The 25,125-nt window shown below is 42.3% G+C and overlaps 1 protein-coding gene across 7 annotated transcripts in view; it reads left to right on the forward strand.

The window, feature by feature from the left end:
• LOC490422 (GON-4-like protein) overlaps window positions 1-25,125 on the forward strand; it is a 75,313-nt gene that overhangs the window by 3,011 nt on the left and 47,177 nt on the right. For 6 of the 7 annotated variants that reach the window (XM_038543074.1, XM_038543072.1, XM_038543075.1 and 3 more), the window contains exons 2-6: window positions 2,146-2,747; window positions 8,395-8,586; window positions 23,114-23,307; window positions 23,917-23,991; window positions 24,176-24,226. In XM_038543074.1, coding sequence (XP_038399002.1) covers window positions 2,234-2,747; window positions 8,395-8,586; window positions 23,114-23,307; window positions 23,917-23,991; window positions 24,176-24,226 — 1,026 coding nt within the window. In that variant the 5' untranslated portion in view covers window positions 2,146-2,233. The remainder of the gene's footprint in view (window positions 1-2,145; window positions 2,748-8,394; window positions 8,587-23,113; window positions 23,308-23,916; window positions 23,992-24,175; window positions 24,227-25,125) is intronic. The other variant, XM_038543076.1, reaches the window with a different exon arrangement.

A 25,125-nucleotide genomic window follows, 5' to 3' on the forward strand; every position in this document is an offset into this window, starting at 1 on the left:
TGCCGGGCTGGGCGTGGGGACCTGGGCCGCCGCTCGGAGCCGCGGTGGGAAGCGCAGTAAGGACCCGCTCTTGGAACCTGTGCCCGGGAGGGGCCCGCGCTGGAGCTGCCCGGGGTCGCATTCATCCCCCAGCTGGTGGGACTCCACTCCCAGGGCGGGGGCCTTAGGAGGGCTGCTGCGTCTGAAGTGCCGGGAACCCTTCTCTGCACGCTGCTGCCTCCTGTCCTTCTTTTTTCTTTTCTGAATCTGTCATTCATCTATGAAACGTAGGACCCGTTCAAGCTGCTCGCTCCCCACCTCTCCCCTCTCCCACCCTCCCTCACCGGGATCGGCAGAACCTTCACGTGTGTATTGAGCTTTAACAACTGAGATCTGGACGCAGGCTGATATGGGGGGCTGGGCGGAGTTCTCCCCTGCTGCTTGGAGAAACTGAATTAGGGAGCTTTATTTTAAGAATCTTTAAAAATTATCTATCTATATATCTGTCTAATCTAATCTGTCTATCGCTGCCCCCACCGTGGGCCTGGAGCTCACAGCTCCGAGATCAGGAGTTGTACCTGCGCTCTTGTGACTAGAACCAGCTCGGTGCCCTGAATTAGGTTTAAAGGTCTCCCAGAAGGAACTATCTTAGTCGTCTGGACCCAGCTTTAGATGGGCATCGTCAGTGAGGAAGAACTCAGTGTTAAACAAAGCAGTTTATTTTATTCTTGGACCTATTTTATTGAGAGTGAAGTTTTTTGGGCAGAAAGATGCAATCAGTTTCCATACGATGCCTAACTCATGGCCCAAATGCTCCATAGATTAAGCGTGGAGTGGGAAGTTCATGCCCTCTCTCACGTATGCGTTTCTTCAGGAGCATTCATTGAGTATAGCATAGGCAGATCTTGCCAAGTACTAGGGGTGCTGGTTGGAAAAGTCCTTTCCCACAGAAAGCACATAGTTTTGGGGGAAGGAGATAGACAAGGGTGTGAGAAAAGCAATAAATACTGTAAAAGAGGTTTGCTAACAGGATCTATAAGAACATAAAAGATATCCTTCAGCTTAAGTTAGTGTTGCCCTTAAATTGTGATAGCTGAGGGGCACCTGGGTGGCTCAGTGGTTGAGCGTCTGCCTTCGGCTCAGATTGTGATTCTGGGGTCCTGGGATTGAATCCTGCATTGTGCTCTCCACAGGAAGCTTCTCCCTCTGCCTATGTCTGCCTCTCTGTGTCTCTCATTAATAAATAAATAAAATCTTAAAAAAACAAATTATGATAGCTGGAATTGAAGCCAAGAGTCAAGAAGTAACAACATAGAGTATAGTAAGAATCTCTTATTTTCAACACAAATTTTTTGTTAATGTAGCTTAACCTTTTTAAACAACCACACTTTCCTTTTGGATTGCTTTTGTTAACTGAGCTACCTGTTTATGGAAACAGTAGCAAATATTATTGATCTAATAAATTGCTATCTAATGACATTGATGCTATTTTTATCTTATTTTTAAAAACAATTTAAAATAGATAGTATTTATTTGATAGAGTGCTCGTGCTCTAGAGAATATAAGCCAGGGGAGGGGCAGAAGCAGAGGGAGAAACAGACTTCCCCCTGAGCAGGACCCTGGGATTATGACCTGAGCTGAAGGCAGACACTTGACTGAGCCACCCGGACGCCCCCCCTATTTCATTTTGTAGCTGAGAAAAGTGAAGTTCAGGGTACGTAACTTACGCAGGGTCACAAAGCTGGAGAGAAGCTAACTTGGGAAACGAATCAGAAAGTTTGACTCCACAGTTTACTGTTGGCATCATGCTTTTCTACTTCCCTGTTGGTAGTAATGATAACTAACATTTACCAATCATATTTAATTCTTATAACAACTCTTTATGAGGTAAGCACAGTTAGTATCCTTTCAAGTGGAGGAAACTCAAGATCAGAGAGGTTAAGCCACTCAGCCAAGATACTGTACCAACCAGATAGTGGACTTAGGGTTTGGGTGTGACACTAACCACTTTCTCTCACCTCCCACCTAATGGGAGATGGGAGGTTGTGTATTTGGTGTAAAGTACTGTGCCCATGACTGAACATGAGTAAGTGGAAAGATACTTGAAGAAATGCTGTTAATCTGAATGAACATGAGGGTGATGAGAACTTGCTTTTCTCCCTTCAGGATGGAACAGGAGTGGGACTTGTATGCAAGCGAAAGGCAGATGCTCAACCATTGAGCCACCAGGCGTCCCAAGAGTGGGACTTGTACAATGTTGCCCTGTAAGAAGAGGAGGACCACAGTGACAGAGTCCTCACAGGACCAGGGCAACCAGGAGGAAGAGGACCTTGACCTGGAGTCAGCTATTAAGCCATCGTCTGACCAGGTGAAGGACTTGGGGTCAGCATCACTCTCTGGGGGTCCAAGCCATGGCAGAGTGGCTGGCCTCCAGGTTGAGTCATTACAGGATGCCAGCAATCAGCTTTGTGTGGAGGATCCTTCTTTGAGCTCTTTAAGCTCTAGGATACTCACCCAGGACACGAGTGCACCAGTTCTAGAAGCTGTTGATGCGGCCATCTCTCAGGGAATCACCCTCCCTTCCTTGGAATCTTCCCAGCTCCTTCATGCACACGTCGGTAAAGGGAAAGTCCAGGCCCCTGGTGCAAGGAGAGGGAAGAAGATTATGCTGAGGCCTGGACCTGTTTCTCAAGAAAACAGAGGTGATCATCCTATTACAAAGGAGCCTTTTTCAGGAGAGCCTGGTGAAGAAGTCAAGGAAGAAGGAGGTATGATACAAAGGGTTGTTAGGCCATGTTTTCCTTGGTGTATCAGTTTGCCACTGCACTCTTTGCAGTTCCTTTATTTATTTATTCATTCATTCATTCATTCATTCATTCATTCATTCATTCAAAGATCTTATTTATTCATGAAAGAGAGAGAGAAGCAGAGACATAGGCAGGGGGAGAAGCAGGCTCCTACAGGGAGCCCCATGTGGGACTCGATTCCAGGACCCTGGAATCACGCACTGAACTGCTGAGCCACCCAGGTGTCCCCTCTGCAGTTCTTTTACAAAGCAGTATCTCTGAAAGGGGGATACTGATTCAGTATGGAATCAGAAATGCAGGGACATCCATGTGACTCAGTGGTTGAGCTCCTGCCTTTAGCCCAGGGCGTGATCCTGGGGTCCCAGGATTGAGTCCCACATGGAGCTCCCTGCATGGAGCCTGCTTCTCTCTCTGCCTATGTCTCTGCCTTTCTCTCTGTCTTTGTCTTTCATGAACAAATAAAATCTTAAAAAAATGCAGTTCTGACCCTTAGGACTTTACAATTGAGTGGAGACTTCTCCCTCCCATTCTTGAGATTCTCTTCTGTATCCTTTTCTCTCCTCCCTTCATGTCAGGAGGGGAACTCTATGGCGTTTTGTGATTTGGTGGGGATCCATGAAATGGGGCTTGTGGAGGAGGGGCAGCAGTGTAGAGGGACAGACTGCTGCCTGGGACATTGGGTGGGACTCTACAGAGACACCATAACCCTTAGGACTGGAGGGCTGGGTGGTAGTTTGACACTTGGGTATGGGAGGCCAAGAGGAGCAGGCACAGAGGCAGAAGAGGATAGTGACAGGTTGGAGGAAGTGAGAGATGACTTCAGAGTGGTAAGTTATGTTTAGATTGCAAAGGGCTTTGTTTTTCATGGTCAAGTGTTTGAGCTTTTCCCATAGGTGATAACCAACTAATAAATAAAAGAAGCAAAAGGCATAGATCTCACCTCAGCAAGCTTGTAGTCTAGTTGGGAAGACAAGACATAAACACATAGTTCATTTGGAGCAGTTGGAGGTGATATGTAAGTGCGGGAGTTTGTGGTACAGGGAATTAGGAATTTTGAAATTGGGGTTTGATGGATTGGTAGGATTCCATAGACTGGGGAAGGAGTAGAAGTGGGGTGGCACATTCTGGAAACACATGGGCAAGCAGCAGGGCTTCCCGGGGTGAGTGCAGGTGCATACCACATGGGTCCTGGCCGTGCTGCCCCTGAGACCTGACAGTCAACAACCTTGACTGGGATGTTGGCAGCAAGGAGAGAAAAGAGGGTGTATCTTAGAGACATTCCGAGGGAAGGACTAATCTTGCTTGGAGACTGATGCCGTGTCAGATACCTGGCCTAGGAATGGTAAAGCACGCATTCGTAGCGCAGGCCTTGGAGGGGTTGAAAAGGGTGTGAGGTGTGAAGTGGGGGCCTTCACAGTAAAATCGAAGTCTGAGATCGAAGTTTGGTAGAGGTAGGAGTAGAGACGGTCAGAGTGTGCATTGTGCTGCTTCTTTGTAGAAAGGAACATGGAAAAAGTGGATGGCCTGAGGCTGAGGAAGAGATAGGGAGGGGAAAACAGAAGAGGTGACAGGAGAGGTCAAAGGAGGAGAGCTATGAAAACAAGGCACATCCCTTAAAAGTTCATGCCATGTTGGCAAATTGAATTGAAATAAAAAATTAAAAAAAAAATGTTTGTGCCAAAGGAGTGAGAAGGATGGTGGGGCCTGATGGGCTTGCAGGTTGGAGGTGCATGAGGGGGACAAGGAGATCAGATTGTGGCCCTTAGGAGCAAGGATGATGGCAGCGGGAGAATGGAAGTGGCCAGGGAGGGGATCCCTGGGTGGCTCAGTGGTTTAGCGCCTGCCTTTGGCCCAGGGCGCAATCCTGGAGTCCTGGGATCAAGTCCCATGTCAGGCTCCCTAGAGCAACAGCTCTAGGCTGCACTCCCCAACAGATGAGTGACCCTGAACCCCTAGTGAATCACCCATTCCTGCCCTGCTAGCACTGGAATCCGTGTCCCCTGCAGGTCCCCCACCTCCACGTCAAACACAAGGAGCTTGGAGAGGACATTTCGGTGAGCCCGCTGTCTCCCTGGCCACTTCCTTTTTTTTTTTTTAAGATTTATTTATTTATTTATTTATGATAGACAGAGAGAGAGAGAGAGGGGCAGAGACACAGGAGGAGGGAGAAGCAGGCTCCCTACCGGGAGCCCAATGTGGGATGCCATCCCAGGACTCCGGGATCATGACTTGAGCCAAAGGTAGACAGACACTCAACCACTGAGCCACTCAGGTGCCCCTAAAAGGGAAATCTTAAAAAAAAAAAAAAAAGAAAAAAAGTGTATTTTTTTGGTTGTTTTGCTTTCTTTTAAGTAACATGTAGTATTATGATTATGTAGAAAAGACCCCCCAAAAATCTGAGTTATTTTGAAATGTAGTAGTTTCCCCATATCCGTGGTTTTAATTATCTGAGGTCAGCCGTGGTCTGGAAGTGGGTGATCCTCCAGACTTCTCATTATAAGGATAGTAGTAGCCTAACACTGTGTCACTATGCCTTTATCACTCCCCTCACTTCACTTCCCCACATAGGCATTCCATCATCTCACATCCTCACAGGAAGGAGGGTGAGTACAGGATAGTAAGCTATTTAGAGAAAAAGAGACCACGTTTGTATAACTCTTGTTAGAGTATTATTATGATTGTTCTGTTTTATTATTTGTTAATCTTACTGCTTAACTTATAAATTAAACTATCATAAATATGTATAGGAAAAAAATACAGTATTATAGGGTTCAGTTCTATAGGAGGTTTCAGGCAACACTGGGACTTTTGGAACATATGTCCCGAGGGTAAGCAGAGGGCTACTATATCAGCATTTTGTTATAGTTGGTATATTGTGAGATCATGTTTCTAGACTGCAGGTGCTAGTGATTATTATATTTTTTAAAGATTTTATTTATGAGAGAGAGAGAGAGAGAAAGAATAGATAGGGAGGGGAAGGGCAGAGGGAGAAGCAGACTCCTTGCTAAGCAGGGAGCCCAACACGGAACTTGATCCCAGAACTCTGGGATCATGATGCAAGCGGAAGGCAGATGCTTCACCGACTGAACCACCCAGGTGCCCCAGGTGCTGGTGATTAAACCTTCCTTGTGTTGGTGTGTATTTCCCCCTTCCCTCTTTTTTTTTTTTTCCAGAATTTTAATTGTTCTTTGAGATTGATTCACATATCCTAATTCCTACTTATACTTTTTTTTTCTTTACCTTCTAAAATGATTAACTTAGGCAGATTTTGGCTTATAATTAGTTGACTTGTACAGTTCTCAGCTGATTATTTTCATATTATTAATTCACAGTTTTTAAGCTGGCAGTAAACAAGTTATAGATGTGCGCTGTGTAAGGCTTTCCCTTTTCTGTCCCTCTTACCCTTCTCAGCTTCCCTTTCTAGGGGGTTTGAGCATCTAGCACAGAGATAGAGGAAAAGAAGAGTGGGGTTCCTGCAGGGTTCTCTGAGATGGGAAATTGAGAAGCAATATGATGTGGTCATAGAAAAGGGAACATTTTTGGGGCACCTGGCTGGTTCAGTCAGAAGAGGATGTGACTCTTGATCTCAGAGTTGTGAGTTTGAGCCCCACATTGGGTGTAGAGATTACTTAAATATATAAAACTTAAAAAAAAAAAAAGGACATTTTCTCTATGGCTGGTAAGCTGTAGGGACAGTGTTAGAGGAATTCCAAATGCGTTTTAGGTGGTAGAAGTATCATTGATGGAAACTACATTATAAAGTGAACTTCTGATATGTTTGATTAAAAAGTCTTTTATGTTGGTTCAATTGTGAAAATGTCAGCATTGTTAATTCTAAAACTTGCTCAAGATTGTTGATTAAAAGAGAACACCGTGCTGTTTATTGAAGTTCTCTTTTCTAAGACATTTGGCTGAGAGCAACCTTGGATTTGATGGATTTGGTATTGGACTCTTTGTCTAGTCCCTATGAAAGCCAAAGCCCTGGGATGTTTTGACATTATGGAGTGATCATGGGTTCTGGAAGTGAAGGATAGAAGATTGAGAGTAAATGCAATTAAGGATTAATTCATGCTTTATTTAAAATTAAAGCTTTTCTTTTTCTTTGTTGGAGGAGAGGATGGTCTGTTTGTTTGTTTGTTTATTTATTTATTTATTTATTTATTTATTTATTTATTTATTTAGATTTTATTTATTTATTTATGAGAGACAGAGAGAGACACACACACACAGGCAGAGGGAGAAGCAGGCTCCATGCAGGGAGCCTGACATGGGACTTGATCCCGGGTCTCTGATCCGGGGTCTCCAGGATGATGCCCTGGGCTGAAGGTGGCGCTAAACCACTGAGCCACCTGGGCTGCCCTGGATGGTCCAATTTAAAACCATGTTTACCGAGACCTGGCGGAGTCGCCAAAAACAAAACAAAACAAAAAATAAAACCATGTTTACACCACTTGGAAGTGCCAACGTCGATGAGATATCAGGTCACAGGATGAAGGCTGCTTTGTGTGGAGCTCAGTGATAACTTGATCTCTTTTTGAAAATGTTCTGAATGTGTAATACACAAACATGGAAACAATTCATAAATGCTGACAGTCCACAGTGAAAAGTTAGGTGCCCTTTCCCTCTGTCCCCTTCCCCCAGGTTCTTATCTCAGGAGTAAGTAGTCACTGGTTAGCACTCCCTGTGTGTCTTCTGTGGCTGTTCTGTCTGCATGACAACCTGTCATGTTTATTGTTTACTTTTGCTACAGCACGAGTGCTTATTTGCTTTGTAAATATTCCGTCTTCCCCAGAAGAAAGGTAGCACTCATGAGGAGTTGAGGTAAAGGAGAAGGTTGTCTTTTTTTTTTTTTTTTAAGATTTATTAATTTATTCATGAGAGACCGAGAGAGAGAGAGAGAGAGAGAGAGAGAGACATAGGCAGAGGGAGAAGCAGGCTCTCCATAGGAGCCCCATGGGGGACTTGATCCCAGACCCCAGGATCACAACCTGAGTCTAAGGCAGCCGCTCAACCGCTGAGCCACCCAGGCATCCCAAGGGGAAGGTTGTCATTGATAATTTTATGGTGACTTTTACTCCAATTTCTGCATAATTTAGAGTCAGAAAGTTCAGGACATTGATAATGGATTAAATGTGGTGTTAATGATTATCCTTATAAAATGTACCTTTGTCATCAGGAATATAACAGCCCCCACCCTACAATTATGGTTTTGATTTCTCCAAAGGAAAAAGAAATGTATAACTCAAAGCATATTTTAAGTAGAAAGACCTTGGGGTGCCTGGCTGGCTGTAACTCCTAATCTCAGGGTCATGAGTTCAAGCCCCACGATGAGCTTGGAGCCTACTTAAAATTAAAAGGAAAAAAAAATAAAAGAAATATGTTGTAGTCATTATGTGGTTCACCTCCCTGACATAACAGGTGAGCTTGGATCTGAGCTTTTATTTCTTAGGACCCTATCTTTAAAAGGGAGAGGAGAATGCCTATATAGTGTATGTATCATTAGTGAAGTTACCCAGCTATAAATGACTTTACAACAAAATGCTGATTTCTACAACTTAGTATGATGGATAATGGGCAAAGTATAGAGCAATACTTGTGATTTTTCCAGGAAAACCTCAGTTGCATTCTGGAGGGGCGATGCCTTTGCTGCCATTAGGCAGCCACTCTGCAAAACCAGGAGCCCAGCCTGGGAAGTCCCCTCAGCCAGATGTATGTGCCTGTCCTCAAGAAAAGCCACTTGGGACTCTGGCTTCGCAAGCTGAGGATGAGACAGAGGATGGTGGACTCTTCATTCCGATGGGTAGGCTTTCTTTTTCTTCTTTTGTAATTAAACTCCAAAAAAGTCTTTATTGAAGCATAATATAAAGTATAATATGCAGAAAGCTCCATGTATCGTAAGATATCCTGAATTTTTGGAGACAAATAACTCATGCAGCCAGGAACCATATCAACAGAGCACTACCTGTACCCTTTCAGTTATTACCAGCATCTCACCTGTTGGGGACTGTTAATTCTGACTTCTGGCAGAACAATTTGGTTCACCTGTTTTGTACTATGAGTAGAATCCTATGTTTTTATGAGTGCATTTTGGCCCATGTTGTTGCATGTACTTGTAGATTGTTCATTTTCATTGCTGTGTAGTATTGTTTGAGTATTCTAGATTTTCTGTATCCATTCAACTCTTAATGGGCGTTAGGATAGTTTCTGGTTGCAGGCTACTCTGAATGGTGCTGTTGTAAACATTCTACTACAGATCTTTGTGTGAACATCTCCATTTGATTTTTGTTGGGTGGAATTGCTGGGTCACAGGATTAGGCCTCTGAAATTTTTTTGAAATACTGTATTTTTTGTGAATTATAACACATATAGACAAGTGAATAAGGACTTTATTCAGCTTAACAGTTTTATAGTGAGCACCTGTGATTTCTTTTCTTGTTTTTTAAATATTATTTATTTTATAGTGGGAAGAGAGATAGTGTGCATGAGTGAGGTGTGGGGCCACGGGAGAAGCAGACTCCCTCCCGAGCAGGGAGTCCAACATGGGGCTTAATGGTAGGATCCCAGGGCCATGAGCTGAGCTCAAGGCAAATGCTTAACCAACTGAGCCACCCAGGTGCCCCTTGTGAATTCTTTTTCTTATTGCAAATACTAATGATGATCGTGAACATCGCACCCTACCTTATTTGGGGGAAGGTAGTCCATATTCCTGTTTGGGGGCTTTGTTTTGTTTTTGGAAGTGGGGAGGGGCAGAGGGAGTGGGAGGACCTCAAGCACACTCCCTGTTGAGCACAGATCCTACGCAGAACTCAGTCTTATGACCGTGAGATCACAACCTGAGCTAAAATCAAGAGTTGGACGCTTAACTGAGCCAGCCGGGTGTCCCCGTATTCCTCATTTATGCATGAGAGAGTTGTAGACTTCTTGTGGATACAGTATTTTTTTTTTTTAATTTTTTAAAATTTTCATTTATTTGTTTGACAGAAAGAGAGCAGGGGACAGAGAGAGGGAGATGCAGGCTCCCTGCTCAGCATGGGACTCGATCATGACCTCAGCTGAAGGTAGATGCTTAACTGACTGAGCCACCCAGGCACACTGACTTTTTATAGATATATTGTATCTGATTAGGGAGATTCTTTTCCTAATTTTATGAGAGTTTTATCATATTGAATTGTGTCAGTGCTTTTCTGTATTAAGATGATCATACGGTTTTTCTTCTTTATTCTTTTTTTTTTCTTTAAGATTTATTTATTTATGGGATCCCCGGGTGGCACAGCGGTTTGGCGCCTGCCTTTGGCCCAGGGCGCGATCCTGGAGACCCGGGATCGAATCCCACGTCAGGGTCCTGGTGCATGGAGCCTGCTTCTCCCTCTGCCTGTGTCTCTGCCTCTCTCTCTCTCTCTGTGTGACTATCATAAAAAAAAAAAAAAAAAAAAAAAGATTTATTTATTTATTTATGATAGACATAGAGAGAGAGAGAGGCAGAGACACAGGAGGAGGGAGAAGCAGGCTCCATGCCAGGAGCCCGACGCGGGACTCGATCCCGGGACTCCAGGATCGGGCCCTGGGCCAAAGGCAGGCGCTAAACCCCTGAGCCACCCAGGGATCCCCTTCTTCTTTATTCTATTAATGTGGAGATTAATGTTGATTCTTACTGTTGGATTTATTGAGATATAATTTGCATACAATAAAATTTATCCAATGAGTTTGAAACATGTGCATAATTATGTAACTGCCAACACCATCAGCATGTGGGGCATTTCCCTAACTCTGAAAGCTCTCTCATCCCTGTTGCAGGCCTTCATTCACAGCCCAGTCTTAGCTGCCCGCTTGTATCCTTGCAGTTCTGTGTTTCCTGCAGTATTATGCTTCTGTGGTATGGATCCTGTCACATCTGGTATCTTCTGCCTAGTACAATGCTTCTGAGATTCGTTCATGTTTGTTCTTTTCATTGCTGAGTAGTATTCTATCCCATAGATGTACCACAATTAATTTGTTCACTAGTTGATGGACATTTGGGTGGTTCCCAGCTTTTGCCTGAAGCTGCTATAAACATTCAGATATAGGTCTTTGATAGACATAAGTTTTTATTTTTCTTGGGTAAATCACTAGAAGTAATGTTTCTGGGGCCTATGGTATTATATATGTTTAACTTTATAAGAAATTGCTGACCTATTTTCCAAAGTGGCTGTATCATTTTACACTCCCACCACGTGTGAGATTTACAAATGAGCTACATTCTTGCCAGGATCTATCAGACTTTTAAATTGTATCCATTCTAGGAGGTGTATTTCCTTGTGGTTTTAACTTGCTTTCCCTAAGGAATAATTATGTAGAGCATATTTTCATGTGTTTATTGGCCGTTTATAGATCTTTTTTGATGAAATGTTTGTTCATTGTTCTGTTGTATGCATTTATTCCTTTTGTAATTGGTACATGTCTTGCAAGAGATACTTTTTTTTTTTTTTTTAAGATTTTATTTATTTATTTTAGAGAGGTAGAGAGAAAGAATCCCAGGCATACGCCCAGCTGAGCACAGAGCCAGATGCAGAGCACTATCCCAAGACCCTCTTTCCCAAGACCCCTAAAATCAAGAATCAGATGCTTAACCAATTGGGACATCCAGGCACTCCTTGCAGAAGATACTTTAAAACTAGGCATATATCCTGTTTCTCCTCAAACTTTTGCTCACTTATTTTATTTTACTTTTTTTTGCCCACTAATTTTAGCATCCATTGGTAGATTGCCTGTAACAATTATTACTGTGTTGTTCATATGGTAATTCTTTTCTTTTTTCTTTTCTTATCTTTTCTTTTCTTCTTTTTTCTTTCTTTTCTTGCTTCTTTCAGATTTTATTGATTCATGAGAGACACACAGAGAGAGGCACAGACATAGGTAGAGGGAGAAGCAGGCTCCCGGTGGGGAGCACGATGTGGGACTCGATCAAGTCCTGAGCCAAAGGCAGACGCTCAACTGCTGAGCCACCCAGGCGCCCTAATTGGGATTTTCTATAAAGAAGAGCTGTCCCTTTTCCCTCCTTTTATTTATTTATTCATTTTTATGTGAGTATGGACTCATGGATATTTACTATTTGAGTTACAATGTGATATTGTTATATTTTGCTCAGAATGTTTTAGTGTTGGCTGTGGGAAGATACTTCAAGTTTCACTTTTATGGAGTATGGTTTTGGTATCATTTCAAGGAACACTGCCTAATCCTGAGTTGCTTGGCTGGCTCATTTGGTGGAGCCTGTGACTCTTGATCTTGGGGTTATGACTTGGGGTTATGAGCCCCACGTTGGGTGTCGAGTTTACTTTTGAAAAAAAAAAAAGAAACTCTGCCCAATCCAAGGTCACAAAGTTTCTTTCTTTTTTTTTTAAGATTTTTATTTTTTTATTCATGAGAGACACAGAGAGGAGCAGAGACATAGGCAGAGGGAGGAGAAGCAGGCTCTACGCAGAGCCCCATGTGGGACTCAATCCCGGAACTCCGGGATCACATCCTGAGCTGAAGGCAGACGCTCAACCTCTGAGCCACACAGGAGTCCCTGGTCACAAAGTTTCTTTTGTGCAAGTTACATATTCCATTTAGATATATGATCAATTTTGATTGATTTATTTATTTTTAAAATATTTTATTTATTCATGACGGGGTGCAGAGACACAGGCAGAGGGAGAAGCAGGCTCCATGCGGGGAGCCTGACATGGGACTGGATCCCAGGTCTCCAGGATCACACCCTGGGCTGAAGGTGGTGCTAAACCGCTGAGCCACCTGGGCTGCCCTCCATTTTGATTTAATTTTTTGTATCCTGTGTGAGACATATTTGAGATTCTTTTTTGCATGTGGATGTTTTTTTCAGCCCTTTTTTTGGAAAAGATTCCTTTCTCCATTAAATTACCTTTGTACCAGTGTGAAAAACTCGCTGGCCATATTAGTGTGGGTCTTTTCTGGAGTCGGTTCTGTCCATTGATCTGTGTCTGAACTTTTGCAGATACCAGGCAGGTTTAATCCTTTAATCCAGCTTCACAGTAAGTGTCAAGATCAGATAGTCTAGGGACCCCTGGGTGGCTCAGCCTTACTTTCTGTGTCTTTCATGAATAAATAAATAAAATCTTAAAAAAAAATCAACTAGTCTGAGTCTTTGCCTTTGTCCTTTTTTAAAATTAAATTTTTCTTAAAATAATTTATTTATTCATGAGAGACAGAGAGAGAGAGAGAGAGAGAGGCAGAGACATAGGCAGAGGGAGAAGCAGGCTCCCTGCGGGTACCTGATGCTGGACTCAATCCCAGGTTCCTGAAATCATGACCTGAGCCAAAGGCAGAAGCTCAAGCAATGAGCCACCCAGGCATCCCTATTGTTTTTTTTTTTTTTTTTTAAGAGGGAGAGCAGGGGAGGAGCAGAGGGAGAAGGAGAGAAGAATGACCCTGAGATCATGACCTGAGCCAGGCCCCTATTTCTTTCTTTTCTTTTTTTTTTTTTTTAATTTTAATTTAAATTTTTTTTTTAAGATTTTATTTATTCATGAGAGACAGAGAGAGAGAGGCAGGCAGAGACATAGGCCGAGGGAGAAGCAGGCTCCATGCAGGGAGTCTGACTTGGGACTTCATCCCGGGTCCCCAGGATCAGGCCCTGGGCTGAAGGTGGCACCAAACCGCTAAGCCACCCTGGCTGCCCCCCTATTTATTTCTAGTTTAATTCCACTGTGGTCGGGCAGCCCCAGTGGCGCAGCGGTTTAGCGCCGCCTGCAGCCCAGGGCGTGATCCTGGAGACCCTGGATCGAGTCCCACGTCAGGCTCCCTGCATGAAGCCTGCTTCTCCTGTGTCTCTGCCTCTCTCTCTCTCTCTCCCCGCATCTCTATGAATAAGTAAATAAAATCTTAAAAAATTCCACTATGGTCAGAGAGTATATTCTGTTTGATTCCTGACCTTTACAAATTGTGACTTGGTTAGCATATGGTCTGTTTCATGTGCCCTTAAAAAATAATGTATTTTGTAGGTGTTCTAAATATGTCATTCATTCATTCATTCATTTATTTACTTTTTTTTAAAATTTATTTATTTATGATAGTCACAGAGAGAGAGAGAGAGAGAGAGGCAGAGACACAGGCAGAGGAAGAAGCAGGCTCCATGCACCGGGAGCCCGATGTGGGATTCGATCCCGGGTCTCCAGGATCGCGCCCTGGGCCAAAGGCAGGCGCCAAACCGCTGCACCACCCAGGGATCCCCATTTATTTACTTTTAAATATTTTATTTATTCATGAGAGAGAGAGAGAGGCAGAGACACAGGCAGAGGGAGAAGCAGGCTCTATGCTGGGAGCCCAACGTGGAACTTGATCCCGGGTCTTCAGGATCACGCCCTGGGCCGAAGGCGGCATTAAACCGCTGAGCCACCCGGGCTGCCCTAAATATGCCATTTAGATCAAGTATAATGTTCTTTATATGTTTGTAAGGTCAAGTTTGTTAATTATGTTGTTAAGATCTTTTATGTCTGTATTGATTTCTTGATCTACTGTTACATTTGTTACTGACATTTGTTGAAATATCCAGATTTGACTTTGGCTGTATCCTTTTTTTTTTTTTTTTTTATTTTCCTGTCAGCTTTTGTATATTTAAGTCTATTATCAGATGTATACAGATTTAGAATTGTTTTCTTATTTATTTATATATTTAACTTTTTTTTTTTTTTTTCCTTTTTTTGGTAGACTCCATGCCCAGCATGGAGCCCAGTGCAAGGCTTGAACTTATGACCCTGAGATCAAGACCTGGGCTGAAATGAAGAGTTGGATGCTTAACTAAGCCACCCAGAAGCCCCTATTTTCCTTTTGAATTGATTCACTTAGTATGAAATGTTTCTTTTTATCTTTATATTCTGGCCTAAGGTTTACTTTGTAACAGATATTTGTGTATACATGTTATAAATATTTATATTCTTTTGCTTTCAACTTTTTTTGTTTGTTTTTAAAATGTTTCTTTTATGGGACGTTTGGGTGGCTTAGTGATTAGCATCTGCCTTTGGCTCAGGGTGTGATCCCAGGGTCCTGGGATCGAATCCTGTATCAGACTTCCTAGGGGAAGCCTGCTTCTCCCTCTGCCTATGTGTTTGCTTCTCTCTGTGTCTCTCATGAATAAATAAATCTTTGAAAAAATAATAAAGTGAATAAAGAGTTTCTTATATAATAGCATACTTTAAAAAAAAAAACTACTCTGAACGTATTTGCCTTTTTTTTTTTTTTTTAAGATTTTATTTATTTGAGATAGAGTGGCAGAGAGCATGAGCAGGGGGCAGAGGGAGAGGGAGAAACAGACTTCCCACTGAGCACAGAGCCCGATGTGGGGCTCAATCTCAGGACACCGAGATCATTACCTGAGCCAAAGGCAAACACTTAATCTGACTGAGCCACCCAGGTGCCCCACATCTTTGTCTTTTAATTAGAACATCTATTTCATTAATATTTATTTACTTATTTTAAAATATCTTATTTATTTATTTGAGTGAGACAGAGTGAGAAAGGGAGGGGGGAGCAATCTCCCCACTGATCAGGGAGCCTGATGAAGGGCTCTGTCTCAGGACCCCAAGATTATGACCTGAGCCAAAGTCAGGTGCTTAACTGACTGAGCCACCCAGGCACCTCAGTTTTTTATTTTTATTTAATGCAATTTCTGATATAATTGAGTTTTTTTATTTTCTTGTTTTTTTGTTTTGTTTTGTTTTTCCTTTCTTTCTTTTGATTAGGTACTTTTATTTTTCTTTTCTTTTCTTTTTTTTTTAATTTTTATTTATTTATGATAGTCACAGAGAGAGAGAGAGGCAGAGACATAGGCAGAGGGAGAAGCAGGCTCCATGCACCGGGAGCCCGACGTGGGATTCGATCCCCGGTCTCCAGGATCGCGCCCTGGGCCAAAGGCAGGCGCCAAACTGCTGCGCCACCCAGGGATCCCTATTTTTCTTTTCTATTACTCTTTAGTTATTTTTTTTTTTTACATGTTGCCATATAGATTAGCAATATGAAACTTTGTTTTGTTTTGCTTTTAAGCAGTCTAGGACTTGATATATTCTTGTTTATTTTTTAAAACTTTTTTTTTTTTTTAAGTGAGCTCTGTACCTAGTGTGGGGTTTGAAATCACAACCCCAAAATCAAGAGTTACATGCTATACTGACTGAGCCACCCAGGTGCCCCTGTTAATTTTTTTTTTCCTTGTTAAATTTTTAATGACAGTTTAGCAGCATGGATTCCATGTCTTTGATGAAATTCTGTATCTTTTCCTTTTCCTTTTTTTTTTTTTTTAAGATTTTATTTATTCATGAGAGACACACAGAGTGAGGCAGAAACATAGGTAGAGGGAAAAGCAGGTTCCCTGCAGGGGGCCTGATGTGGGACTCGATTCTAGGATCTCAGGATCATGACCTGAGCCAAAGGCAGACACACTCAACCATTGAGCCATCCAGGCATCCCTCCTTTATTGTCTTGAATATATTGATCATAATTATTTTATTTTTATTTTTATTTTTTAATTTTTATTTATTTATGATAGTCACAGACAGAGAGAGGGAGGCAGAGACACAGGCAGAGGGAGAAGCAGGCTCCATGCACCAGGAGCCCGATGTGGGATTTGATCCCGGGTCTCCAGGATCGCGCCCTGGGCCAAAGGCAGGCGCCAAACCGCTGCGCCACCCAGGGACCCTGGTCATAATTATTTTAGAACCGTTTTTAAGTATCTGATTTAGGGATCCCTGGGTGGCGCAGCGGTTTGGCGCCTGCCTTTGGCCCAGGGCGCGATCCTGGAGACCCGGGATCAAATCCCACATCGGGCTCCTGGTGCATGGAGCCTGCTTCTCCCTCTGCCTGTGTCTCTGCCTCTCTCTCTCTGTCTGTGACTATCATAAAAAAAAAAAAAAAAAAAAAAAGTATCTGATTTAACTGTAGATTTCTTTTTATTGTCCTCTCCTGCCACTTCCCTGTCGTATTTTGGTTCTGTTTTTAGCATTGTTTAATTAATTAACTTATTTATTCATGACAGACACGCACACAGAGAGGCAGAGACACATGCAGAGGGAGGAACAGGCTCTATGCAGGGAGTCTGATGTGGGACTCGATCCTGGGTCTCCAGGATTACGCCATGGGCGGAAGGCAGGCACTTAAACAGCTGAGCCACTCAGGTTGCCCAAGCATTGTTTAATTTTTGATTGTCTGTTGGACATTGTGGATAGAAAATTCTGGGGGCTTTGGTATTGTTATCTTCCTCCAAGGAGGGTTATTTTATATTCTGGCAGGTAGATAATTTTGGAGGGTCACCTAAATTCTTCCAGGAGTTAGTTTTATGCTGCATTAAGTCTAGTATGTTTCCACTTACTACTTCCTCTTAGATTGTGGTCTGTATCCCTGGTGGGTGGCTCTTCTGAGATTTCAACAGTACTAAGAAAGCTGAAGCATTTCTGAAGACTCCTTTTCACAGTTTGAACTACAACCTTTCTCTCCAGGGCTAAGGAGTGAGAAACTTCTACCTTTGTTCTTTTGCCTCCTAGCCTGTCTCCTGCTGTGTTTCTTGGGGTCCATCCTGTGCATGCATAGCCTATGGGTCCACTAGGGTCTTCAGAGGAAATTGAAGAGAAACTTTTTTGGGGGGCTCAGTTTTCCTTTGTTTTCCTCTGTTGAGTTTTTCTTTTTTAAAGATTTATTTATTTATTTAGAAGTGAGAGTGTGTGCTCTTGAATATGAGTGGGGGCAGGGGAAGTGGCAGAGGGAGAGAATCTCAAGAAGACTCCTCGCCAAGCATGGAGCCAGCTGGGGGGCTTGATCCCACAACCCAGAGATCATGACCTGAGCTGAAATCAAGAGTTGGTTGCCTAACCTACTGAGCTACCCAGGCACTCCTCCTCTGTAGAGTGTTTTCCTTCGATCTCAGCTGCTTTGGCAGCCCCACATTTCTGGCTTCTTAACCTAGCATGACCACTGTTTTCAGCTTGGGTCCTCCTTCTGTGCTTCCCTTCTCTAAATGATTGCAACTATTTCAATCCTTTTCATGAGGGTTCTTCAGCATCTTCAGACTGCTGTATATATTTTATTCCACTTTTATGTACAGTTGACCCTTGAGCAGTGTGGGGATTGGGTTCTTGTACCCACATACAATTGAAGAACATCCACATATGACTTTTGACTCACCTAAAACATAGCCTACTGTTGACCAGAAGCTTTACCAATGACATAAATAGTTGGTGAACACATATTTTGTATATTATATATAGTATATGCTGTATCCTTACTGTAAAGTAAGCTGGAAAAAAAGAAAATGTTATGAAAATCATGGAAGAGAAAACACATTTACAGAACTGTACTTTATTTATTTATTTATTTATTTATTTATTTATTTATTTATTTATTTATTTATTTATGAGAGACAGAGAGAGAGGGGCACAGACACAGGCAGAGGGAGAAGCAGGCTCCATGCAGGGAGCCCAATGTGGGACTTGTTCCCAGGTCTCCAGGATCACACCATGGGCTGAAGGTGGCGCTAAACCTCTGAGCTACCCGGGCTACCCTGTAGTGTATTTATTGAAAAAAAAAAAAAAAATCCACAAATAAGTGGATCTGCACAGTTCAAACCTATGTTGTCCAAGTGTATATAGTTTTACAGTTGTTTTTGGTAGGAAGGTTTCATCTGTTAAATACATTGTCGTGACCAGAACCAGAGATCCTAGGTGTGTTTTTTTGTTTTTGTTTTTGTTTTTTTTTTTTCCTAGGTGTGTTTTTGAAGGGCTATTAAGCAACTGTTTTCATATATCAGAGCAACATTGGTGATTCAGATATTGTAGAACCCACTGTTTTTACTTACTTTATCCACTTTACAGTAAATTTACGGTGCATTATATTTTTAGTTAATTGGTTACATCATTAAATCTGCTTTTCAGGGAATATGTCGTTTTTAGCCACCTTCTATCTTTTGCATGAAAGGAAAATTAGATTTTCTTCTGTATCTTTTCTGGCCTGATCTTTATAGAGTGGCTTCCTTTTATTAACGTCTAAATTTCAGCTGTTTACAATTCATAGAGTTGGTGGTATCCCAGTATTTTAAAAGATAAAGGATTAGTTCTAAAACAGTATAACAAGTAGTTGAATTATCAGTTCTTTTTTGGATTGTTTGTGTAATGTGTTGGAATTTGAATTTATTAGATTTTCTTTCAGACATATATTCCCTAATAAAAATTTAGCATTAAAACCAGAAATGGGGGAGCCCCAGTGGCGCAGTGGTTTAGTGCTGCGTGCGGCCTAGGGCATGATCCTGGAGACCCTGGATTGGGTCCCGCGTCGGGCTCTCTGCATGGTGCCTGCTTCTGCCTCTCTCTCTCTGTGTGTCTCTATGAATAAATAAATAAAAAAAAATAAAATAAAATAAATAAAATCAGAAATCGGGGCAGCCCTGGTGGTGCAGCAGTTTAGCGCCGCCTGCAGCCCGGGGTGTGATCCTGGCAACCTGGGATTGAGTCCCACGTCAGGCTCCCTGCATGGAGCCTGCTTCTCCCTCTGCCTGTGTCTCTAACTCTTCTCTCTCTCTCTGTGTGTGTCTCTATGAATAAATAAATAAGTAAAAAATCTTAAAAAAAAATCAGAGGAGAAATAGGTGTGATGTAATTTAGACACTGGGATGGTTTAACCCCACTTTGCATGTTTATAAGTATTCTAAATGGAATTATGCTAACTGTAATGGTTTTTTCACGGAAAATATTTATGTTTAAATTTTATGATAAGCTGGGGGCACCTGGGTGGCGCAGTGGTTGAGCATCTGCCTTTGGCTCAGGTCATGATCCTGGGGTCTTGGGATCAAGTTCTGCATCAGGCTCCCTACTGCAGAGAGCCTGCTTCTCCCTCTGCTTGTGTCTCTGCCTCTCTCTCTTTGTCCCATGAATAAATGAAATCTTTAAAAAAAAGTTATGATAAGCTTTTTTCATAAGTCACTTAAATAATTTTTATATTTCATCTTTTTTTTTTTAAAGATTTTATTTGTTCATGAAAGACACAGACAGGCAGAGACGCAGGCAGAGGGAGAAGCAGGCTCCATGCAGGAGCCAGATGCGGGACTTGATCTGGGGACTCCAGGACCATGACCTGAGTCAAAGTCAGACGCTAAACTGCTGAGCCACCCAAGCATCCCTATATTTCATCTTTTATAGTACTTTTAGTGGGGCTAAGTGTTTTTCAGTCTTGCTACTGAAAGTGTGGTCTGAGAACCAGTGCCAGTTTGAGAACTGGTTTGAAACAAAATAAGTTAAGGAAACCGAGAGTAAAAGCTTAGAAATTTTATAACTTTTGATATGATGGCTACATTCTTTTTTTTTTTTTTTTTTTTTTTTTTAAGATTTATTTATTCATGAGAGACACAGAGAGGCAGAAACCTGGGCTCACTGCAGGGAGTCCGATGTGGGACTCGATCCCAGAACTCCGGGATCACACCCTGAGCCGGAGGCAGACACTCAACCGCTGGCATCCCTGATGGCTACATTCTTTTTTTTTTTTTTTTTTAAGATTTTATTTATTTATTCATGAGAGCCAGAAGAGAAAGAGGCAGAGACACAGGCAGAGGGAGAAGCAGGCTCCATGCAGGGAGCCTGACGTGGGACTTGTTCCCAGGTCTCCAGGATCACACCCTGGGCTGAAGGCAGTGATAAACTGCTGAGCCACCCGGGCTGCCCTGATGGCTACATTCTTTATTTTATTTTATAAAAATATTTGTCTGCAGTGGATTGGTCAAAAGCAAACTGGCTCTTTGTCAAAGTCAGTTTTAGAAGCTCTGTTTTATTTATTTATTTATTTTAAGGAATTTATTTATTCATGAGATACACAGAGAGAGGCAGAGACACCGGCAGAGGGAGAAGCAGGAGTCCCATTGTGGGACTCCATCCCGAAATTCCTTTCCGGGATCGTGCCCTGAGCTGAGGGTAGACACTCAACTGCTGAACCACCCAGGTATTCCCAAGATACTCTGTTTGAAAGAATAGTTTGATTCCTCATCAAATAACTGTGTAAAATTTTAGGAAGTTTAGCTGCTTTTTTTGTACACATCCTTCTTTGGCCTTCTTTTCTGTGAATTTTGGTTACACTTTATAAATCTAAATTTTATAAAGAATATTTAATTTTTTGGTCACGTCTTAGTTAACAAACTTTATTGTTTCTGATACAGTATTAACAGTTTGAACTTCCATCATCTCTTTAAAACTTTCCCCCCTAGATTAGTTTTACAGTTGACAGTGTTACTAATAACATGCTACGATATAGGTATAAAGCTGAATTAAAACCTCTCGGGCAGCCCAGGTGGCTCAGCGGTTTAGCACCGCCTTCGGCCCAGGGCGTCATCCTGGAGACCCGGGATCAAGTCCCCTGCTTTTCCCTCTGCCTGTGTCTGTGCACCCCGCCCCTGTGTGTCTCTCATGAATAAATAAATAAAATCTTAAAAAAAAAAAAAAATCTTCTCTGGTTTCAGAAATCCTTCTTCTGCCACCACCAGAGCATTTTTTCTGTGCAGCTCAGGGAAGATGAGGAGGGAAGGGTGTATGACAGAAGCCAAGCCCTGGCTGGATTGGTGTGCTTGAAAGAGGATGCAAGAGGGAAGGGAGGAGCAAAGAGAGAGGGGCTTGTTCTTCACTCCAGGAAGAGTGTGGGGAGAGAGCTATTTGAGAATTTATAGAGAACCATTGAGATGAGAAGAGAGACTTAGGGAAAAGATATATATACAAGCGTCTTTAGGTGGGTTTTGTTGTATATTCTGTGTAATTCCCCTTCTGCTGCTTTCTCAAAAAATAACCAAAAAAGTAGTAAAGAGCTTTATCATTCTTTAGGTACTTTGGGGAGTTTTTTTTTTTTTTTTTTTTTGCAGGTATCTTGTGGGGTGCACTTTGAAGCAGTGCATCTGATTTAGGGGACAGGGTTCTAAGATGCGCATATTTGAATTCTGTCTTTTCCTTTTCTTCTTCAAGGTCATTATCAGAAAGTTTTCCGTATCATTAAGAGCTCTTGGTAGACACTTACTCTTTCCACCACTGTGTAAAAAGACTATTTATAAAGTTAAAAAAAAAAGTTTATAAAGTAAAAGTTTATTTAAGTAATTTCTTCACCTGATATGGAGCTTGAACTCACAGCCCTGAGATGAAGAGTCACATGCTTTATGATTGAACTGGCCAGATCCCCCTGAAAAGACCATTTCTAATTTAATGGCTCAGTGTATGAATAATCCGGTGTTCATTTTTACCATTCCTGTAATACTGGACACTTAGGAGTTTTCCATCTTTTTGCAAAAATAATTAATGTTGACATGAGTAATGTGATTATTTGTCTCTGCACGTCTAATTTTTTAAGAATAATTATTGGCTTGAAAGTCGTACATTTATCAAATTCTTCATGTGTGTTCACAAGTGCAGAAGCAATTGTTTATAAAGTCACTAATAACTTTTCACTGTGTAGATATTGCCACAATATGGCTTGAAGGTCACAAAATCTTTTTAGACAGAGAGAAGGTCATCATGATAATCCTCTCTAATCCTTGTTTTCAGAGGGTAGCAGGCAGAAAGCATCAGAGGGATGAGAACCTCATTTTGGTATCACATGATAATCTATTTCAAGACTTAACAGATTCGAAGAATCAAGAAGTTTTTCCCTTTGTCTGATTATATATATACTCTCTTCTGGTAGAGTAGAGATAACTTTGTTCCCCCTCCCCTTTTTTGATATGGTTCAGAGTGAATTTTTTATCCATTGCTCCTTGTTTTTCTCTTTTCTAGACTGAATAGAATAATAATGCCGAATTACATTGTATAATGTTTTATTGGCATAAAGCACATTTGGTGTATATTATTTCACTTCATCTACATGGCATACCTGATAGGCAGATACTTGTATTTGCAAAAGAAAGAAATGAGCCTCTTGCTGAGGTCACCCAGAACCGAAGCACAGACCCAGGATTTCTGGTGTATTATCTGGGCAATATGGAGTAGTGATTAGGACTGTGGATGCCAGGGCTAGAGAACAAGGGTCTTGGGAAAGTTTCTTAATCTCTCTTCCTAAGTTTCTCCATCTGCAATGAGAAAAGTAATAGTCCCTGCCTCTTTGGGTTGTTAGGAGTAAGTATGCATCAGTGTAGAGGACTGGCTGACCTGTACCAGTGTGCAGCGGGTGTGGGGTTTTTGGCACCAAGCACCCACACTGTGGCCACCGTGTGGCTGCTCTGATTTCCAAGACCAGCCTGCTGGCAGCCTCTTCTCCTCTTTACTGTTGGCCCATTGGGGTAAGTTCTGGGAGTAGTAGTTTTGGAGATTCTGGTGATGTTCTCCGTTTATTTGCAGAAGAACAAAGCGGCGAAGAAAGTGAGAGAAGGCGAAGGAAGAGAAAGGGCAGCAAGAGGAAGCGAGACGCACGGGGACCTGAGGGAGGCACGTGCACCTGTGACCTGAAGCTGGATGACGCGCTGGACCGCACGCTTGAGGATGGCGCCAAGCAGCACAACCTGACCGCTGTCAATGTGCGCAACATCCTCCACGTGAGTAGGGCAGTGGCCTGGTCGTGTGGCTAGAAAGCTCACACGCTGGGGAAATCTGGGTTGGTAGAATGGGGATTCTTGACTTTGTGAGTTGCACCTGCTGCAGCATTTTACATTTCAAGGCGGCTTTCCCCCTGCACTCAGCACACGTTTGAAATCTGAACACACATTGAGAAATAACTGGGGAGGTGAACTATTCCTTTCTTCCTCCACTGACTTGATATCTTTACGTCTTGTTTAGCAGATTTGAAGATAATGCTTGCAGTGGACTTACCTGTGGGCTGATAGGTGTGAAAAGATGCCCGGTGGCAGTGTACGCTGCATGTGTGCTGGTGCTGTGTCAACACAGCCGTTTATAAAACCTTCCTTGCTTGTTACTGTTTCTCAGAAGCTAGAGTCACTTACTCAGACTCTTTCCTGTTCCTGGTAGCTGTGGGATGATGCGTTCCTGCTCTGTGACCCTTTGAAACTGTGTGCTTCTGTCCAGAGCAGGCTTATCTCAACCAGAAGCACCTGTCTCTCCACTGCACATCTGGCAGACTTACAGAGAAGTGGGTGTTATCTAGGTAACATGTCTTCATTGCATAAAGTGAAATTTCATCTTTCCAGGAAGTAATCACAAATGAGCATGTGGTAGCTATGATGAAAGCAGCCATCAGTGAGACGGAAGATATGCCAATGTTTGTGAGTAGTTGATTGTTACTTTTTAATGCTGTTAGAGCAGAGCTATCCGTAAATGGGCTAAGTGCAGGAGGTCACTTGGGAGTTTGTAAATAGCTGGATATTGGGGATAGAGTTAGCATCTCAAAACCCAGGATTCACATGATGATTTTTATTGACTGTTTTCTTCTCATTTTCCCTGCCTCAGGAGCCCAAAATGACACGCTCTAAACTGAAAGAAGTGGTGGAAAAAGGAGTGGTGGGTGTTCTGTTTTTTTTTTTTGTTTTTTTTTTTTTTTAGTTAGGTAAATATGGTCTAATTCTAGGTTATTTGCAGGGAAACTAATATAGGAAAGATTTATCATGGTCTGGATTTGCCTCCTTCAGAGACATATCTGTAAAAGATAAATAGAGACAACATACAGAATCATGATCATAGTTTATTTTAGTTGATGTGGAAGTATTGCTCTTTTGGAAGTACTAGGTAGATAACCATTTAGAATGGTCGAAAGTACTAAGCAAAGTCAGCTTTTCTATTCAGGTTATATGCAGCAAAGGGTTTAGAGTAGTATTTTTCAACCTGTGTTCTAGGGAGCACTTGTATCAGATCACCCTGAGTGGAGTCCCTCAAGAGTGCTTATTGAGAATGTGTGTTCCATAGTTTACCTCAGACCTGGAATAGGGCCTGGGAATATGCATTATTAGAAACAGCATTTGGTTGTTTTGCACTCACTGAAGGAAGCTGCTAGAAGGCTTCTGGAGTTTTCTGGCACAGATGCAAAGACCCATTTGTCTAGTTTGTGCTCATCCTCTGTAACAGGCAGGCAGCAGTCCTGAGGTAGTCCATTTTATCTGACGGTGAGGAAGATTTGCCTAATGGATCCAAAGTGCATATTGTGTTTTTGTCCTTTTGTCCAGTTCTATTCTTTTTTTTTTTTTTTAATTTTTATTTATTTATGATAGTCGCACAGAGAGAGAGAGAGAGAGAGGCAGAGACACAGGCAGAGGGAGAAGCAGGCTCCATGCACTGGGAGCCTGATGTGGGATTCGATCCCGGGTCTCCAGGATCGTGCCCTGGGCCAAAGGCAGGTGCCAAACCACTGCGCCACCCAGGGATCCCCAGTTCTATTCTTTGTAGCTCTGTAGAAGAAATAAGTC

Source organism: Canis lupus, chromosome 7 (assembly GCF_011100685.1).
Source record: "Canis lupus familiaris isolate Mischka breed German Shepherd chromosome 7, alternate assembly UU_Cfam_GSD_1.0, whole genome shotgun sequence".
Lineage (NCBI taxonomy): Eukaryota > Metazoa > Chordata > Mammalia > Carnivora > Canidae > Canis > Canis lupus.